At 28.4% G+C, this 21,239-nt stretch overlaps 1 protein-coding gene across 1 annotated transcript in view; it reads left to right on the top strand.

The window, feature by feature from the left end:
* Nucleotides 1-3,045: 3,045 nt before the first annotated feature.
* LOC142323263 (cyclin-dependent kinase 18-like) overlaps nucleotides 3,046-21,239 on the top strand; it is a 147,439-nt gene continuing 129,245 nt past the window's right edge. Inside the window, exons 1-2 of the mRNA XM_075362668.1 lie at nucleotides 3,046-3,212; nucleotides 19,472-19,664. Coding sequence (XP_075218783.1) covers nucleotides 3,201-3,212; nucleotides 19,472-19,664 — 205 coding nt within the window. The 5' untranslated portion in view covers nucleotides 3,046-3,200. The remainder of the gene's footprint in view (nucleotides 3,213-19,471; nucleotides 19,665-21,239) is intronic.

Here is a 21,239-nt window from a genome sequence, read left to right as displayed (position 1 = left end):
AGATCTTATACAATTTTCCAGAACAAATGTAAAAATGATACAAACTCTTGTATTTTAACCGTTTGAAGATAATGAATGAATTTATAGTGTAAAACTACAAATGTTAATCTATTTCTCTTTACTTTTTAAAAATGGTTTTCACATTAATGACCAATTTCAGTTCGTAAATTTGTCCACTGAAACTTATTAACTTTATCAAAACTGGTTCTTGACAGCTCAAGTTTTGGATACTTTTTCCTGTTTAGCCTCCAGGAATTACCATTCAGGTATTACTTCAGAGGATGATATGTATGAATGTAAATGAAGTGTAGTCTTATACAGTCTCAGTTTGACCATTCCTGAGATGTGCGAATTAATTGAAACCCAACCACCAAAGAACACCGGTATCCACAATTTAGTATTCAAGTCCGTATAAAAGTAACTGTTTTTACTAGGAGTTGAACGCTGGAACTCGACTTCCAAATCAGTTGATTTGAGAAGACATGTTCACCACTAGACCAACCTGGTGGGTTAAGTATTGAATACTAGAATTATAAAAATTGTCTATGCTTGAGAATTTTTGTTCCTGAACATAATTATTTTCTTTTAGAGTGCATGGCAATTCTTTGGCAGAAGATGGTATATTTTTGTAAGTTTTTCTTTCCTGAAGTTGACAAATTAATTCAGAATATGTCTCAAATGCTTCTGTTGCTGTTATAGAATTAGCTTCCAATTTAAGAACTACATTATTAAATAACTGTAGAGTACCATATAAAAATTTCAAAAACAGTTCACTTTCTTGATTTTCAAAAAATCAAATAATAATTATGGGCATTTGTCACTATATAAGAAGTATGATTTTAGGTCATCAAAAATGGAAAGAATTCTTTCTATTGCTGGTAACAAACTAAGGAAACTTGTGCTGCTATGAGACAATAATTTTCTGTAATCTGTTTCTACAGATTCACAGAACTTTTTAAGTTTTGTTACTCACTGTATATAGATGTGAAAATATTTATAAGTTTTTAAAACAATAACTTATATGTCCAGGATGAAGAATCATACAGTGTTTTTAATGAATTGTGTACAATGTGAACAACCAATTCTTAAACACAACACACATTATCACATATAAATGACAAAAAAGCATTAACAATAATTGCCTCTGTTTTGGTTCTAGCAGATGAAAATTTTGGCTATTATAACTTTTTAACCAGTTTAGATGTGCAGTCTTGTTTTGAAACAGAGTTCGTGTCTAGCAGTGTGATATGAAAACGTAGCTTCTTTAGCAGCACGCTCCAGATCACTGTTATTGTTTTTCCCATATTTGGCTTTAAAAAAATTTCTTATTTTTGCTGAAGTATTAATAGCACTCCTATGTTTAGCTGTTCTGGTCTTCAATATCACCCTTTCCCTTATGTACAACAGAAAATTCTCCAGTACATAGTGCGCAATACATAATTACACAATTTCAAAAATTTGTATTCCTGTTGCAGGTTAACATTAAACACACGTTTTCTTTTGCCCATTGCTAAACGATGAGACAAAAAGGAATAGAGATAAAATGATAAAAAATGTGTAGTCAAGTTACTTCACACACGAAAACAACATAAACACATTGCACTTGTTGTGTTGCCAAATGACTTAGTACAAAGTTGTGGGTCGGTAGCACGCCTCCGTCAAAATCGACGTCAGCGCTTGCTGCATGTTCGGCTGAGATGCAAGGTCGTTAATGAATGTTTAAAAACGCGATGTCGAACATATAGGTCTAAAATTAAAAAAAAGCCAGTTATAAAATTCTCAAACCCCGGACAGCACTAAAAAACCAGGACTGTCCGGGCTAATCCCGGACGTATGGTAAGCCTATGTATTCATAAAATCAAATACTGAATTAGCTGTATTTTTGTTATATCTGTTATTATCCAATGTTTACATTGGTTATGGTAACATTTTTATATATTGTTTAAATTTTTTATATTTGGGGTTAAAATTAATGTACGTTTTGTACGATTGTAAAATATATTAATACAATTAATAATAGCCTCGTATCTGTGATTGATATGATACACCTATCCAAAAACATCACTGTATTAAATATGATGCACATGGCAGTCAAAAGTGTTAATTATTAAAAATTAATTTAGTTTTTTTAAAGGAAAATTTCACACGAATCACAGCCACATCATCATGAAATAGACTTTTTTTTATTGTAAATCCAATATATATTTGAATTGTGTGTTCTAGTTTAAAAAAAAACTAAATTTCAAACTGAATTCTTCAGTTTATTTGAGTTATATAAAAGACAAATCATATGCGAACGTCATATTCAGTCACATGGCTTGGCAAATTAAAGGTTTGCATCTCACTCAGTTGCATGGCCTATTAATCATACTCAATTCTTGGTCATTAAATCAAGCTGTGTGCATCATAAACATTAACGGCCAAAAAATAAATAAATTAACTGTAAATTATTTTAGTTATTATTATCCTAACATTTTTGGAAAAACTGTAGCCGAAAACAAGTTTTCAAAAATATGTTCGCAACATATAAAAACTTTTTTCCTAGAAAACTTAATATGTACATTATACCAACAGTACAATAACTGGTTTGCATTTATTATGAGATTTTTCAGAACAATAGACGTATTATTAATACTTTTCGGGCATTATCTCTCTGACACAAATTCAGATTATTAGTAAGGATGAAAACTAGACTGTACTACGTGTAGTACTATAAACTTGTACCTAAATAAGATAAAGTTTCATGATGGCTACAATTTAAATCCAGATCAAAAAATCAAATAAAGTTTACTTCAAATTTATCGTTTTACGTTGAAAATTAAAGTTTAAGATAAATTCAATTTTTTTGAACTAATGGGAGTTTTCATCTTACAAATTTATTGAATATGGTAGTAGCATACCGTAAGAGATTTGTTTATGGAAGAATTCCGATTTTCCCCCTCAGATTACTGACAAAGCTGTAAAATTATTTTACAGTATCTCTTTGTAACTATGGTCTTACAGTTTATGTTTCTCGTGTCGTTTGATGGTTGTGATCGTGTAGGTTATGTTTCTCAAAAAGTATAGTTTGTGTTAAATTTTCGGAATTTTGTGTTTTAATTGAAAACAAATGCTATGGAGCGTTATTCGATAGTTTTTCTTGCCTCCTTTTGTTTATAAGTGAGACATTTCATTTATTTTAAGTTCTTAGTTATGAGGTGATGTACATAGTGGTAAGATTTCGTTATTTGACTGCATTTCAAATTTTATTTTTTATTATATCTGTTTATAATACATTGGTTATTTGATCCTATTGCAGGTTATTGTATTTTTTGAAGTAGTTTTGTTTAGGTATGGTAAAATTTTAATTCTAAAAGGTGTTTTTATTTCATAAACTTGATGTTGGTTTCTTTTATACATTAAACCCCAAAATTGAATGAAATGTTTTCATTCCAAAGTCATGCCTTTTTTATATTTACATTATAGATTAGGTTATTAACTATTTGTCATAGGGTAATATTTGTATTCGAATAGTGTTAGCTTCTATTTTAAATTTCCTAGATGTTGGGGTGAGTAGCTGTTTTTATTTTCTTTAAATTAATATTGAATACACAGTAGTTTATTATTATAAAAAAAAATTATTATCTTCATTGTGTAAATTTTATGCAGTTAGGGATTGTGGTAGAAAATTTGGACTGTTATCTACTCTAGAAAATTAATAAAATGTTTCATTGTAGTTAACCTATAAAATACATTATTGCAAAACATTTTGATTTTGGGATATTGTTTGTAATTCTAGCTTTCTTTTATGAATTCTTGCCTACTCTATGTGAACTGTTGGCATTACGTTTCAAAGAAACTGCCCTTTTTCTATTCAATTATTATGCACATAATATTAATAATAGGATTGATTATTTAATATTATATACTCTGACTTGGTTATTCTTCTAAGTGATTAGGTCAAAATATATTCTATTAATTTTGTAGATTTTATCTTATTTTTATCCGTAATTTGTAATGTATTAGAAGTAGATTTTAACTGTGCAGTTAGTTGAATGCCTTTTTTGTATTATTGAAGTCTCTCATTTTCATTTTAAGCTCTAGACATTTATTTTCTCATTGGAATCGTCTGTTTTGCTACACATTTATGTAATTCTGAATTGTCATAGTTTCACATTACAAGCTGTAGGCTTATTTAAATATGAATTGTTCTGAAGTTATATATTGAGAAATTGTGTAACTCTTGTGCCCTGCTTAAAACCAATAAATCTGTAACAATCTTTGAATTTGTAGTGTCTATATAGTAATGCATGTAGTTGCTGAGATGATTATGCTACTATATAAAAGTAAGTGTGGGATGTGTTACCACAGTTAAATAATGGTCGGTGTGATGTTTTATAACTTATCTATTAACATTTGTGTGCTTTCCTTGAAATTATTTGTAAATTTCCTTAAAATTTTGTTCACTATTGTTATTAGTTCTAATATCACTAATCTTTAATTTGATTTATTTAAGTATATGTTTTCCCCCAAAAAATGTTGATGGGGTAAGAATACATTCCTGCTTTCCTCTGTATATTTATATAAGATATTAATAGATTATCATTATTAGTTTTATTATGTTTTATAACTAAACTGACTATTTTAAATTATGTATTTAGATCATACTGCATGGACCACTGTTTTTTTTCATTAGAATTTTACCAGTATCTTTCCGTTAATAACACTAGTGAGAAATGGTGCTTTGAACATGTGAAAAAAATGATTTAAATTTGATGAATTTTGCCAATGAATTTGATACTGATTGATACCAAAATGAATGTTTGTTGATGTATTCAGCATTGTGTGATTTACATCATTATTGTTACCCACAGGTGTAGTTGTTTGACATCCTCCTATATCTCGTATCTGATTGAAGGTTGTTGCTAATCTTTTGAGGTAATAAACTTTTACTTATGAAAATCCACATTTCTGAAATTCTTTTAGCAAGTTACCATCAAAAGTATTAATGAGAGATTGAATTTAACTTTGCTCAATAAATTTTGTTAATTGTTTGACAAAGAAAAGAATATGAGAAAAAGTTAGCCACTGATATGATAAGTTTAGTGATTAGTAACTGTTCTTATTTACCATCCCAAGTTTTTGACAGTTTATTCTTGTGATGAAGCGGGTAGTGTAGCTCTTCTCTTCTCAGATCATTTGAGTTTAGTATTGTTTTTTATTTGCAAGTAAAAAAAAAAAATTATTAGAGATATTGGTTAGGTTTTTGGCACTGTTGAACTATTTATTTTACCCTCCTCCTTTCATGTATAAAGAAAATGATATGTCTTCAAGTGTTTGCCATACAGGAATAAAATGTTCAGCATTTTAAAAAAATTAGGGTTCAAATACAGAGATAGAAGAACAATTGCTAACATGTACAGGAACCAAACAGCAACAATAACAATTGAAGAACATAAGAAAGAAGCCCTAATAAGAAAGGGAGTCCGACAAGGATGTTCCCTATCTCCGTTACTTTTTAATCTTTACATGGAACTAGCAGTTAATGATGTTAAAGAACAATTTAGATTCGGAGTAACAGTACAAGGTGAAAAGATAAAGATGCTACGATTTGCTGATGATATAGTAATTCTAGCCGAGAGTAAAAAGGATTTAGAAGAAACAATGAACGGCATAGATGAAGTCCTACGCAAGAACTATCGCATGAAAATAAGCAAGAACAAAACAAAAGTAATGAAATGTAGTAGAAATAACAAAGATGGACCGCTGAATGTGAAAATAGGAGGAGAAAAGATTATGGAGGTAGAAGAATTTTGTTATTTGGGAAGTAAAATTACTAAAGATGGACGAAGCAGGAGCGATATAAAATGCCGAATAGCACAAGCTAAACGAGCCTTCAGTAAGAAATATAATTTGTTTACATCAAAAATTAATTTAAATGTCAGGAAAAGATTTTTTAAAGTATATATTTGGAGTGTCGCTTTATATGGAAGTGAAACTTGGACAATCGGAGCATCTGAGAAGAAAAGATTAGAAGCTTTTGAAATGCGGTGCTATAGGAGAATGTTAAAAATCAGATGGGTGGATAAAGTGACAAATGAAGAGGTATTACGGCAAATAGATGAAGAAAGAAGCATTTGGAAAAATATAGTTAAAAGAAGAGACAGACTTATAGGCCACATACTAAGGCATCCTGGAATAGTCGCTTTAATATTGGAAGGACAGGTAGAAGGGAAAAATTGTGTAGGCAGGCCACGTTTGGAGTATGTAAAACAAATTGTTGGGGATGTAGGATGTAGAGGGTATACTGAAATGAAACGACTAGCACTAGATAGGGAATCTTGGAGAGCTGCATCAAACCAGTCAAATGACTGAAGACAAAAAAAAAAACATATTTTATTTTTTTCAGTAACATTATTCTGGGAACAACTGTCAATGATTTTCTACCATATAAATTATTATATTTAGAAACAACAAATAAATCTTTATTCCTAGTTTGATGAATAATTTTTTTTTTAGTTTTAAATTCATTTTTCATATGGAACATACATATCAATATTAACTGATAAAAACCCACAGGTGATAGCATAGATAAAGCATTAAAATAGTTTCTTCTATCATCTGACGGTCTTTATTCAAAATTATTTTAATTACTCTATTTTGAGCCTTTTTTATTTTTTCAGTTAAATAGTTTGCTGTTGAACCTCATACTTCATACTTCAACTCCATACCTAATAAAATTTGATAAGTTTGATTATTATTACTACCTTTAATATGAAAATATTACAGTTTAAGGGTTTTTTCTTTTCTTTACTAAAACTGTGTACCTGTATGCCTGCTTCTAAACTTAATCACTGTAGACAAATAAGGTTTAGTTCAGAATATTTCACACAAGTTTCATAATATTTTCTCTATTGCTTTACTGTTAGTCTATTTAACCTTGACAACTTATTACGGTTCATCATTGGTTGTTACCCAAAAATTCTTTCAATGTTTTGAACTGATGAAATTTAGCCAAAGTTCGCCAGTTTTTTTATATGAGGTGATTGATAATATTTTCAGTCTGAATTTTATCATCAAATTATACATCATAACTACACAATGTGGACATTTGTTATTGAGTTGCCTTGAATAATTTACATCGTGTGTGCTTGATTTCTTTACATTGTAAACACAGTATCTTGTTACCTATAAATTTCAGCCAGTATCATTATTTATTTAAAAGTGTAAAAAACATATTTCTATACAAATTTTATAGTTGTAGGATAATTGATTGTCTTATTCTTTTTAAAACTTTGTAAGTTACTTGTCATAGGAAAATGTATTAATTACCACAAATGTTGTCAACAATCTACTTTTTACTTTGCGTGTTGGATTTTTGACGTCTGCAAAAGAAATTACTGAATGGGTATTATTTTCAAGATAGCCCAAGTACCAACTCTTGCATACGAATGATTTTAGTCCTTTATGAAAGGTAACTGATAATGAGCGTCATGTACTATTAAAACTGATACAGATAAGCTTAAGATTAATGTAACAAGGACTAACTAATGTTTGTATAAATTTACTCTTGAAGTATGGATTAAGGATTATTGGTCACTTTCATAGACCAGTTTTTATCATAAATGGCTTTTGATAGCTTGACAATTTTTTTTTTTGTGTGGATTGATGGCGTGGCACTTTTACAAGTTATCAAAAGAAAAGTAGGAGTCTTTTATGAAATCATTCCGTAATCTCTTTAGTTCTAAGTTAAAATTGCAAATAAGTCTTGAAGACTCCAAAATTGGATTTTTAAATAAAAAATTAAGACACTGTATTTTAATGTCTTTCTGCTTTCAGGTAGCTTGATATTACATAATAGAATAAAAGTAGTAAAGCTGTCTATGTTTAGTTTGTGGAAAAATGTTTGAAACTGTAGTGATATATGAAGATTGAAAATGGGTGTTGAAAAAATTTTTTTTTTTTTCAAAAGTTGGTATTTGGTGCTGAAAAATTTCTTAAGTGGGAAATTTTGTTACATATGACAGCTGTGATCTCTGTAAAAATGCTACAGAGAAAAATGGCCAAATGGCCATTATTAGCTAATCAGTTATCCCTGATGAGTCAAAATAGGCTTATGTGGGTCTCTTGGGAATGATAACTCCGAAGCTTCACATCATACTTAGCTATGTCTATTGCATTAACTATTTATGGATTCGTATGATCAGATTTCCCCAAAATACTTTATATGACACGTTTTAAATTAGTAAATGAGTGTTATGAATGAATAGCAAGCAAGAGGCATGTACAGGTGGTTCCAAATTGCAAGGCTCTCTTGCAATCTGGATCTCTTGGAAGATGATTCTACAGCCAAAAATGAGAAAAAAGTTCATATAAACATAGGTCAGAAAATGGTTGGTTAGTGAATTTTGGTTCGAGAAACATTTAGCCCTGCTTCTGCTCCCTTTGTGAAATTAAACCGTACTAAAATTCTTGAGTTTAAATCGAAGGGTAAATTGGGTGCTTTCTCATGGTTTTCTATCTAACAAATTAATAAAATTGTTCCCAGACCTCTATATCGCTTAGATTTTAAGGAAAATGGGGTAAAACACGAAAAAGTTTTGTTGGAAAATACACTTTTTAGGTTTAGAATAAAGTAGCTTTGTTAATTTACCAATAAATAAATAAAAATCTGTAGCTAACTTTGTAGGAAATTTAATTGTGAGAAAATTAATTTAAATAATGTCCGTTAAAATTGAACACAAATTTGAGTAGTCCAACATTAATTAGGAAAAAAACACAAACTGGATCGGAAAAGGGATATGATTTTAAACAGAACAATTTTCATCATTGTGTGAACAACATAATGCAAATGAAAACAAATAGAAAACGTGTCAGTAACAGAAAAAATGCATAAAAGATAGATTTAAAAAAATAAAAATCACATACTTTTTGGTTTTTTGCTAAAAATGTCAAAGTGATTACTTATAAAGTTGTAAATGTTTCTTCAAAGTATTTGTTCAATGTGGCCGCCATTCTGTTCAATGCACAGTTCAGTTCTGCAAATCTGTGCTAGGTGGGCACTTCTGTTAGCATCATTATTATTTCTAATAGTAGTTCCAGCTTCTATTATATGATGTCTCAATAATTCTTGTGTGCCAGTGTGAGTGGACTAGACTAATGACTTCATCCAACCCAAAGGAAAAAGTCTGCTGGTGTAAGATTGGGAGATTGAGGTGGCCATTTTACTGGTCCGTTTCGACCAATCAATTGCTTACTAAAAGTGTAATTTAAATGATTCATCATATTATAACGGTAGTGAGCAGGTGTGTCATCATTGAAAAGCCATATTTGCACTCTCTCTGCAAGTGGAATATCTTCCAAGAGTTCCATCAGATTTGTTTGCAAAAAATGCAGGTACTGCTCTCCATTGAGCCTTGGCATGAAGAAAAAAAGGGCGTATGAGATTATTACCAAGAAGACCATACCGCACATTAAATGAAAAAGTGTGTTGGAAATGACTTGTAGCAGTCTCATGGGGAGTTTCTTCTGCCCAAGTGTGAATGCTTAGATAATTTACAATGCCATTTCTTGTAAAGCAGGATTCATCAGTAATTAAATTATTACTTAGGAAATCACTATGTTGTTCACATTTTCTAATTAACCATTGACGGAATTTCATATGTTTATCAAAATCAGGTGGTAATAATACTTGTACACATGTTGTATGGAATGGGTATAATTGTTGCTCCCGTAACATTCGCCACACACTTGATTGCAAAACATGAAAGCGATGTGACAACCTTCTAGTGCTTGAGATGAGAGATAATTATACCGTATTCAATATCTATTCTTCAGCGTTGGCATTTCTCACAGAACATTCACAACCAGCATTGAATCGTTGTGGTTTAAGTATACCTGTTTCTCAAACTCTCCAAACCTCTCCAAAGCCTCAAATGTTTTACGATCCGGTACTCTTCCATCAGGATAATTTTCCCAGTATTTATGTTCAGCAGCCAACCCATTTTTATTTACTTTACCATAAATTAACAACATGTCCGTCAACTCAAATGAAAACAAATTTGTGGTATCACCCATTGCGAATGACTGACCAAAAATAACAGCACAAACATTGCTCAAATGAATATTCAAGTGCTAGACACTAAACTTAATTGTTGAACAGCTATTATTGTGAACCTAAAAAAAAAATTAATGTTTTAGAAGGATGTCTTTCAAATTTAATTTTAGCATTTGTATGTAAACTGTTCTGTTTAAAATCATATCACTTTTCCGATCCAATTTTTGTTTTTTGTTTCTAATTAAAGTTGAACTTTTGAAATTTGTGTTTAATTTTAATAGATATTATTTATATCAACTTTCTCAGAATTAGATTCCCCACAAATTTAACTAGAAATTTTTATTTATTGGTAAATTAACAAAGTTATTGTAAACCTAAAAAGTATATTTTCCGACAAAACATTTTTGTGTTACCCTATTTTTCTTAAAACCTAAGTGAGATAGAAGTTTGGGACCACTTTTATTCAATTTCTTATATCAAAAAAACATAAGGACCAAATTTATCACTCAATTTGTACCCCAAGAATTTTTGTACAGTGTAATTTTACAGAGGAAGTAGAAAGCAGGGCTAGATATTTTGCTTGTGAACAGCAGTTTTCAGACCTATGTTTATATGAATTTTTCCTTACTTTTGGCTATAAAATCATCTCTGAGAGATTGCTGTGCAATTTGGAATCATCTGTATTGCTCTAGTAACAGTTTAATGACTTATATGTACATATATATTTTTTTTTACTGTACTGTAAGACTTTTTTAATACTGCAAGGTATTTTTATTCATTTCTATGAAAAAAAATGAAATTAATGTAACATTTTTCAGCACGAAGTTTGATGATGGAATCGCACACTTCACGATGTCTTAATCATTGTTTTGCTGAATTACCAGTTTGGCAATCTCAGGTTTGAATTAGAGCAATCTCTGTACTTGTTCACCCTCTCTTTATATGTTAATCAGTTTTCTCACTTGGTTAAGTTTAGTTCCTGAAAGTAGAAGAGTTTAAGATTCACAATTTCATCATATTTTATAAATATATTGTTCTACAATATCTTATATTCTATTAAATATATTGCTCTAGTTTTTTTGTTCGTTGTTTAGTAGTACTTGTTACAGTGAAAAGGTAAATGCTTTAATCTTTAATTTGTTTTGCTCTATTTTTTTTCCAATTTTTAAAAATCTTGTTTTAATTTGTAACATATAGACTGCACTAAGTTACTGAGGTTTCAAATAGTTTTGGCATGTTTTGTATACTTGTTTAACTTTGCTTTTTTTTATATTCTTCCAGTTGGGCACTATTTTTCATTGCAAGCTTTTCTTACCATAGTTGTTAATTTTAAGCAATATCTATTACTAATAATTAAAGGTTTAAATAGTCCTCATTAAAAAATTATGAAACTGCAAACTCATTATTAGTATTTATATTCGACAAACATTTATGAAGTGTAACAATTTAATTTCTGGAATGCACCTACAAAAAAAAAAAAATGTTCAGAACTGTACACATATAATGTTGCTACTGTCACCTTGTGCATCCCCTTGTGCATCTGTACAACAGTTTTGTTGTTCCCATTTCCAGAAACAGGCCAGGAACTCTCTCTTTTTTTTAATAATCTTCACTTTGTTTATCATAATATGTTTGACACCAGTGATTTCAGGAAATTTTCATTTGTGTTGAGTAATCTTTAATTTTGGGGATTACCCTAGATATCACAAAGGGGGGAGTTTAGTCAGATAAATAAGCAGAATGACCTAATTTGGTAATACATTTTTTGGCTGCTCTCATGATGAGTGCAAATTGACTGTGCATTGTTTTGATGAGTGATCTTTTTTCAGGCAACTATTCAGGTCTTTTTCTCCAAACAATATCTGATAATCATTTCATCAGGCTTTAGTCAAATGATTAATTGGCTGTCAGTCTGTATTAAATTTGCCATTCTGTTTACATTTTCATAGTCATTTTTTTTTTTGACTGCCACTTTATCTAGATGTTGTTCACATCTTCTCATCCATCTTTGAATCTTTTGTGCCACTCAAATAATTTTTCACCACATCCACATCATATGTCAGATTCAGTTAAGTTACATTTCAATATTTGTTTTACTTATTTTCATGTAGAATTAGATTTTTAAATTGCCCAACATTTCAGTTGTTCACTCTTTTTGTGTGAAAGTTTTATATTTAGGTATTTATTATTCTCTCAGTACTCAACGAAAAAATGGCTGTTGGTTTGAGGTTTATGAACACATCAGTTAAAGTGTTTTCACATGTAATTTTTCAAATGATTCCAACCAAATCACAATGTGAAATTCCTGGAATAAAATTTTTACATCTCATTTTATATGTATAAATTACAAGAATGATTAATGAATAATAATACTTTTACAGATTTCTAGATTTTTTCTTATGAAACACAGTACCATTGTTAAATGTAAAACTGATCAAAAGTATACAATTTTAATGAAATATTTTATCAGGTATTCGAAGTTAAGTATCATGTACGTACTCTTTGTGCTCAAGATTTAATTGTGATTTATACACGATTGATTATAATAAATATGACTGAATACATGCTGGTTTTGTGATCATCTTAGAATATTTAAAAATAAAAATATTAATGTTTCCAATTCTGTAGAACATCTATTATTAAATAATTACACTAATAGACCTTGAAAGTAATCTTCAATTACAAGGAATGTTTAATAAACAAAGAATCAGAATAACATGAAAAATATATTCTATACAAACAAAAATTTATATTAATGAACTACTATGTAAATTATGAGCAAAATAATCCCTAAGGTGCAAGTTGGTTCACCTGATATAATATTCATTAAAATTTATAACTTTTAGTCAATCAGTTCTACATTTGACAATGAAGATGTACTACTTATGGATTATAATATTTATTTTAATAACTGATTAATGATCTGTGAGATTCAAGAAGCCTTATTATTAGTAAGATCAATTTATATATAAATATATATATATATATATATATATATAGAGTGTGTGTGTGTGTGTGTGTGTGTGTGTGTGTGTGTGTGTGTGTGTGTGTGTGTGTGTGTGTGTGCACACATACGCGTGTAAGTTTTTGTGTGTGCATATATATATATATATATATATATATTTAATAACCTTAGTCTTTTCAGGTATTTGTAATAAATTCTATCATTGAACGCACTTTGCAAGCTGCTTAGTCATTCATATCTTGTAATATGAATAACAATAAATGATAAGCTCAGAATGGTGATCAAATTACAGTCCCACCATATTTTACATTGCAATTGTCCAGCAATATTTTAACTATAGTTTGATCATTGTTATAAGCTTATAGGAATAATTGTGATTCAATGTTTATCAGCAATAATTCATGATAAAGAGATTAAGCAAACTGAAAGTGCTCGCAGTAAGAATTTTATTACTGAAGCAAATGGTGCTAAGAATAAGGTTAGTAAATATGTCTTTTCATTAAATAGGATTAAAATTCTTTTACATTTATTGATTCTTTTGTTTTTAATACTGAGCAGACTTGCATTATATCTATGTTTGGTGACATTTGATATTTTTCCTATACCAATTCTTGTAAAACATGTAATTAGGTGAATCTTATTGTTTTTCAAACACTAATAACTACGCTGTAAAATTAATGTACAGTTATTATTCACATATTCATAATATTTTGACTTTTTTTGTTTTAATAAAAGTCATATTTTTATTTTGAAACTGAAAAATTCTATCAAAAATTAAAAATAAATATTTATGTATTGAAAAATTATGATACCATACATCTGATCACTATCCAATCTAATTTTATTATATTCCTCTTCTTAAATATTTTAAAAGATGAAAGATCAATTTTTGATAGATATTGCCTGGAACGTGCTCTTTGATTCAGATTATTGTGGAAGTTGTTTTTCTTGTCAGCTTTCAGACATTGTAACTGAAATTTATCTTTTATTGTACTTAAATATGACCATTTATCTGAAATTATATATGTGATAAGTTATTGATTTATTTTTATAGGTGATTTATATTTATATCTTCACTGCATCATTTATACTTTAAACCAGTTGTTTTAGTCTCCAACAAATAAATTAGGTTAGACTTTATGTGTCTTCTATTATCAGTGTACTTACTGACTTGTAATATATTCTGCTTGTCTTACCTATTTAAATAAACATTTAAAGAAATTAACGCTTGCATCTGTTTTTAGTTCAAGTTTTTCAAAGTAAAGAGAAGTTAGATTGTTACTTATGGAATTAATTTGTGCTGAGAATTAGTTCAAGATCATTAATGTGGTTTTCTTGGTGGTAGTAAACTGTATGATGAAATGAAAAATTATTTACCAAATTTTAACCATTTTGTGTTTCATGTTAATTAAATTAACTATTAATTATCTTTGTGTTCATTGTATGTTAATTTTTTGGGTTCTAAATCTCAGTTAATTATGGGTTGATCACATCGAGGTTAATTATCTTTTAGTTTCCATATTGTATATAATTAAAGGTACAAAAGTGTTAATAAATAATCTAAAATTTGAATCCTAGCCACAGAATGTAATTATTTATTAAAATCAATTTTTCCACTTAACTTGTTTACTTTTCCTCTGTGTTCACTACTTTCACAAAGATCTCTGCTTTATCAGAAAATTTTGTGAAAATTAAATTAAAATATTAAAAATTTAGAGGGGATATGTTTACCATCTCAGTTCCTCATATAAAATGAACTATCAGTTCTGTGACATACAAAATGAACTATCATAAATAATATATCAAATCTTTTATCTTATTATGACCTATATAGGAAACATGTAAACACGTCCCTCTATATGTGTAATATTTTAATTTCTGTAAAGTGTTCTGATAAAACCAGGGGTCTGTGAAAGTATGAATAATAATCATGGGAAAAAAATAAAGCAGTACTAGGAAAAATTTATTTTTTTAATAAATTTTTTTTATTTATATTTAAAGTACAAAAATATTTATATAGTATTTTTAAAATGTCAGTTTATATTTTTTAGAATTGCTTTGTAATTACTGGTTGTTAAAAAATAAAACTGTGCATCTAGTTATAAAACTATGATATTACAGTTAGCATGTGATCAAACAATCCTTTCTTACTATCAGATTATATTACAAATAAAATTAGCAAACTTTTACTTGCGGAAGTGAATTTATCAAGTTAACAAAATCTATTATCAAACATCTTTTTATTGGTTATGCAAACACTATTTTTATTTATACATCTTTTGCAAGATTTAGAAATTGTATTAATTTAGGCCCTATATATATAAAATTTATTGAAATGGATTATAGCAGCAGTATATATATATATATATATATATATATATATATATATATATATATATATAGAAATTATTAATGAAATACAATGGAATACCGATTATCCAGAATGACCTTTTTAAGGCTAAATTTGGATAATTAGAAAATTAAAAAAGGTTTGTCATATATACTGCACATATGATTGTTTAATTGTATGTTTAATAGATATCACACTTAATAAAAACACAAAAGTGTAAAAAAATAAATGCATTTCAATAAAATTAACACATGACCAATGTAGTAAAAAAACTTTATTAGTCAATAATCAAAACAAACTATTTCTTCTTAAAAAAAATTGTATTCTGTATTTGCTTTACTGTTAATAGTTTATGAGCTACAAGATCACATAATTGTTTTAAACAAAGAATCTGAGTAGAATCGCATTCTTTTTATTGTTCCAACCAATCCTTAGCAATAGACATTCATGAGCTTTTGTTATGTAACAGCCCTGGATATGCAAGTCATTTTATCATTGCATCATTGTTTTATGGTTGACCAATTAATTTGTTTCCATCAATCTTTTCAAAAGTTTATTTTATAATTAGTTTAACAACACAGACCTAAATCTATGTGTGTTTTGGGCAATACATATTGCAAAAAGGCAATCAAAAAATCCAGTAAAAACAAAGATCGATAAAAATACATCTCCTGTTAAAGTAAATATTTGAATAATATTTAAATTCTTTTAAATAGTGTATTTTTTTTAAATTGGCTATTGTTGATATAAGCAGTTTGGGTAGTTGGACATCCAGAAAATTGGTGTTTGGATAATTGGCATCCCACTGCATTAGACTTGAATATATTAAAACAATACATTTGTTTTTCCTGATTTTTTCATCAGCACTTTTGCATATGCATAGATTCCTGAACCTGACAATTACCTGATGAAGTGCTTTTGCACTAATTTATGTATAGTCCAAGGTTTTTGAAGTATCTTTGCTATGTGTTGTGTACTTGTGTTGGTATTTTCATTTACTTTTATGGGTATATAAGTGTATTGTCATAATATAAGTAAGAGTAATTTCATCATGATATTGCAGCATTTTATGATGTCACATTAATATTGTTAGTGTTTTATTGGATACTAATAATATAAAAAAAAAGATTATGAAACTTTTTTCTTCAATTATGATTTGGACATGTTAATAACTGAGAAAGTTAGCAGAAGACCACAAATAATGGCATGTCATTTGCCGAGAAATTACAGATTGAATGTTTTCAGTCATCTGCCATACTAAGTTATGAGTGAATTCTATGTGTTTAAAATGTTGGACAGATTTTTGAGTGACAAATGATTTGTGATTGACTAGAAATTAATGAAGTAATTTGTGGTTAAGTTGAGTGGCAGCAAATGAGTTTGACGGAGGTATTTTGAAGCTCAGAATGATGTGAGTTATGCTCCATTGTTGGCATAAATTATTTTGTTAATTAGGCTAAGCTGTTGAGTTTTTGGTTAAAAAATATTTAATTGAATTTTTTTTCTTCATATTACAAATGTTTGTAGGTGTGTAGTTTTATCTTTCTAGATAGCTTTGGTATTAAGTAAAGAATTAAATTATAGTAATATCCAAAATAACCACCCGTATAGAGTATTTAAGGAGTAGAAGGAGCCCAGCTTTACTTGATAAGTGACACAAGCACTAATTGGCTTTTTATACAACTTCCAGTCAGGAAACAAACAAAGCCTTTGGACACTCCCATAGATAGTGTTATCACTCCAGTAAGTGCCACCAGTTAAGCACTAGGTAGCTGCTGATACAATTCCCTTATTACTAATTCTAGGAAGAAAACCTAATTATAAGGAAAGGGGAGGCTAAAGGAAAAGCCAGCTCACACAGGGATTGTGATGGAATAAGCTTAATATCTTGTTCATGACTAAAGTAATTACATTACTGTTAAGCTAGATTTGAATTTTTTGCTTTTGCTTACAGGATAAATAATGCTTACATGTTTCTCATTGAAGCATTTTTTTTGCACCTAACAAAAAAATTCATTGCTTATCTTGTTTTTATAATCACCACTACTCCAAAAATTATGGGAACAAAGTACATCTGTATGTTAATCCTTATTTATACTTTACTGAATGCTTGTTGATAATCTGATATGATAGGTAAACTAAATTTGAAAATATTATGGCTGATCTTAGAAATTAAAATCACCCCCCACTATACTTATCAGATAATGTGAGGAGTGTAATTGTCTCTTGTTACTTACAATGAGTTGATTGTTATAGGTTAACTGCTATAAGTAGCTCAGCCAAGCTCTTCAAAATGTAGCTGTTATTTAGCCATACATGTTACACCTTCACTTTCATTATATTTACCACAAGGTCTGGCTCTACAGTTAACATATTTATACTTGGAAAAAGTAAACAATTAAGCAGTGCCTGTTGAATTTTAGTTGTATATACGCATCATAGCCATTAAAATCGAAGAGATAATGTGAAGCAACAATAAATATTCCCCTTTCAGTTATGAATAAATGCATCAACCAAGTACATTAAGAAAAAAAAGTAAAAAACTTTGTGGTGCCTTATTGGTACATATTGTTAAATTAGCAAGTGAAACTGATGTGTAGGTTCATTTTAATTCATTCACCAACTGAATGAATTAAAATTCTTTTAAAAACTTACTTTTGGAATTATACCCCATTTTCCTTTTTGTATGGGATATTTTTAGTTACAATTTCTGATTATGCCACATTTCTATACACTGTCAATGTTTTTTGTTTGTAAAGAGACTTTTTCATAAGTATACAGTCTTAAAAATGTTAGAAGTTGTAATTTATTAATTTATCGTTTTTTTTTTAAATTTAAAAAATATATCTATCTTTTTAATAACTTATGTTTATTTTATCTGACTAAATATGATTATTTTTAATCTCTTTGTAATTTATAGCAAAATTAAAATTAAGAAAATGAACAATATTACCTTACAGTTGATTGATTGTTCCAAAATACTAGCAATTTTTCACAAAGATATGTTGAAATTCCCTCAATTTGATTAAAATTCAAGGGTGTGAATTAAGGATAAAATAAAAACAGCCAAAGCCATAATTAATAAAATGATCCCACAGATCATTGAAGGTAAACAACACTAAATGAACTTTTCTTGCGTGCTGTTGGCATTTTATTTGTTGATGATCATTAGCAGGCCATGAAAAGCAAAATAAACGAGAAACTTGTGCTTTTTAAAGTTTAGAATTTATGATAAATGTTGAGTATGACTTTTTATTGTTTAGTTATTTATAGTAATTTAATTATTTTACTATTTATTTTGATATTTATAAATTTAAATACATATCTTCAGTTTTTTATCAGTATGATGTATTTGTACATATGCTGTTAACGGGTGGTGAATTTTTAATGTTAGGAGATTTATGTTTAGGTGTTTATTGAAGAGATCATTTTTATTTTATAAGTCGTGTAATTTTTTCTTTCACTCTCTTTGTGTGTAGTTTTATTTTGTGAATTATCTTTTTTGTTTTTGTAACCATCTTTTAGAATCTCTGATCTTGTTAGGTACCATTTCAAGTGTTATGGTACCTAACAAGATCCTAACTAAATTCCTTCTAAGAAACTTTTTGTTCTAACAAATGTTTTATTTGTAAGTAATTATGATAAAACATTTTTCTTTAGAGTAACAAAGTTTCTGATAATTTTAACTAAGTTATTTGATCGTATTTTAGACTAACAATCTTTAATTAAAAAAAAACTTGTCATTGTTTTTAATGATTTTAAATATATTTTCAGATTAATTGTTTTAATAATTATATAGACTATTTTTAGCTATATTTTTTTTATATGAATTTATTTCAATTCTTACAACCTGATGGTTCCATTATACTTAAAATGTCTCAGGAAGTGGAATCTGAGGAAATGAAATTGCTTAAAGTAAGGAAAATATACCTGCTGCCAAAGAAATATTTAATGAACAAGTTTCTGGTATAACTGCATGAAACAAGTTGGCCATATTTTTCCTTGTGAGTTGTTGAGACTTATTGGTGACTCTTGATGCGGAATTCAACAATTGCTGTGCATGATGCTATATTTACTAATGGACAGGTGAGCTAATTTTACCTAATTTTTTTTTTTTTAGGCGTTAACCAAAAAGTGCCCTGAGACATGTACTTCAACTGATCTTTGTAGTTCCAGTAAGTGCCTTTTAGTTATGAGTCTGAAGAAAATACGTCGACGTCTTTCGCAAACATTTAGATCAAGCATTGAGGGATCTATGTCGGAACTCGCTGAGAAGTTAACAGTAAATGAACCATCTGAAAGGAAGCCCAATGGTAATTAATTTCTTTATATGTTTGATTTTTATATTAAATGACTAAATTTAACCTCTTTTTTCCAGCGGGCACTTGACTAAGTGTTGTATAGTATCAATTAGAAAATTTTACTTGTGTATACTAGGGATAAACAAACTACTTTAAGAAAGCCTTAACTTGTTCTTTTTTCTGTGTGAGAAGCAATAAATTTTGTTTTTTATTTAATTTTGTTCAGTTCAATCATCAGCATAATGAAATACAGTATAAATTTAATATTAAAAACAAAAAAAAAATTAAACTTCAACTTGTTTTTTTAAATATAAATGGAAGTGTGCATACAAAAGTGGTTTAAGAATTATTGTATTATCGAGAAATTTTGAAAACATATTTTCAAAATTTACCTGTTCATTTATAAATATGTTCATATTTGTAAATATAATATTTTTCTAAACATTTAAGATATTACTATTTTTATTTTTATTTAATATTTTAAAGTTATTTTTTATAATCGTATTGTATAGTAATGTGTAATAAAGTGATCAATAATTTTTCTTTCTGTTAAGAAACTTTTTTGTTATTTTTATATGGTCTTAAATGTTCTAAGAACCTCTGTTTAAAGGACATTAGTTTTAGCAATATGTTTTTTATGAAATCATTAAATTGATTTTATAAATGTCACTGTTCTTAAATTTATCTTTTGGTATAATTGTAATATGATTTAAATATTTTGCTAAATTATTTATTGGTTAGATATAATATATCTTTCATTATTATAGACATTCACTATTTTATCTGAATATTTCTTAATATATTAGTACGTAATATATTTCAGATTTATGTTTCTTGTTTTTTTAAATAGAACTAATGAAATATTTATTTGTTTTCATTAATAAAATTCTATAAAAACATACTTTTATACATTTTTTTTTGCTATAAATTTTATTTTTTTTGTCTTTGTCTAATTCTGTTTTGTTATTGTGTGAACCTTTATATACTTTGTGTGACAGTAATAACAGGTTAGCAACTTAAAACTGAACTGCTACGTGCTAAACACTGTTGTGATATGTATTGTATTATGAATGAGATAAAAAAAATTGAAATGTAAATTAAATCCTGCATTTATAATTAGATCCTGTATTTTCAGTATTTTTACAAAAGATGTTCAAAGTAACCATCCTGCATAGCAATACACTTTTGTGCAACAGTAATCATATTGAGAATCACCTGTTGCAAAATGTTGTGGTCGGTGCCATTGATTTCTTGTTGAATGTTCACCTTTAGTTCATTATTAGTGTGGGAATTTTATTCATAAAATTTATCCTTCAGTAATCCCAAAGGAAAGAATCACAATACAAGTCTGGAAAACACAGAGGCCATTGCCTGCTGCTGACAGTTTTTTCTTCTATAAAAGTTACATGAATGCGTGCTAGTGAATCGTTTGATATGTGAAAGTTGCTCCATCTTGATGAAAGAAGCCATACCTTTTTTCGTGATCTGTTAACTGAGTATAGAATTTTTTGAAAATTATATGGTACACCTCTGTAAATTAACCGATTGTTCAAAAAATATTGGCCCCCACTGTTTGATTAACAGAAA

The sequence above is a fragment of the Lycorma delicatula genome, chromosome 4 (genome assembly GCF_047948215.1).
Source record: "Lycorma delicatula isolate Av1 chromosome 4, ASM4794821v1, whole genome shotgun sequence".
Taxonomy (NCBI): domain Eukaryota; kingdom Metazoa; phylum Arthropoda; class Insecta; order Hemiptera; family Fulgoridae; genus Lycorma; species Lycorma delicatula.
This window is presented reverse-complemented; position numbering and strand designations above follow the sequence as displayed.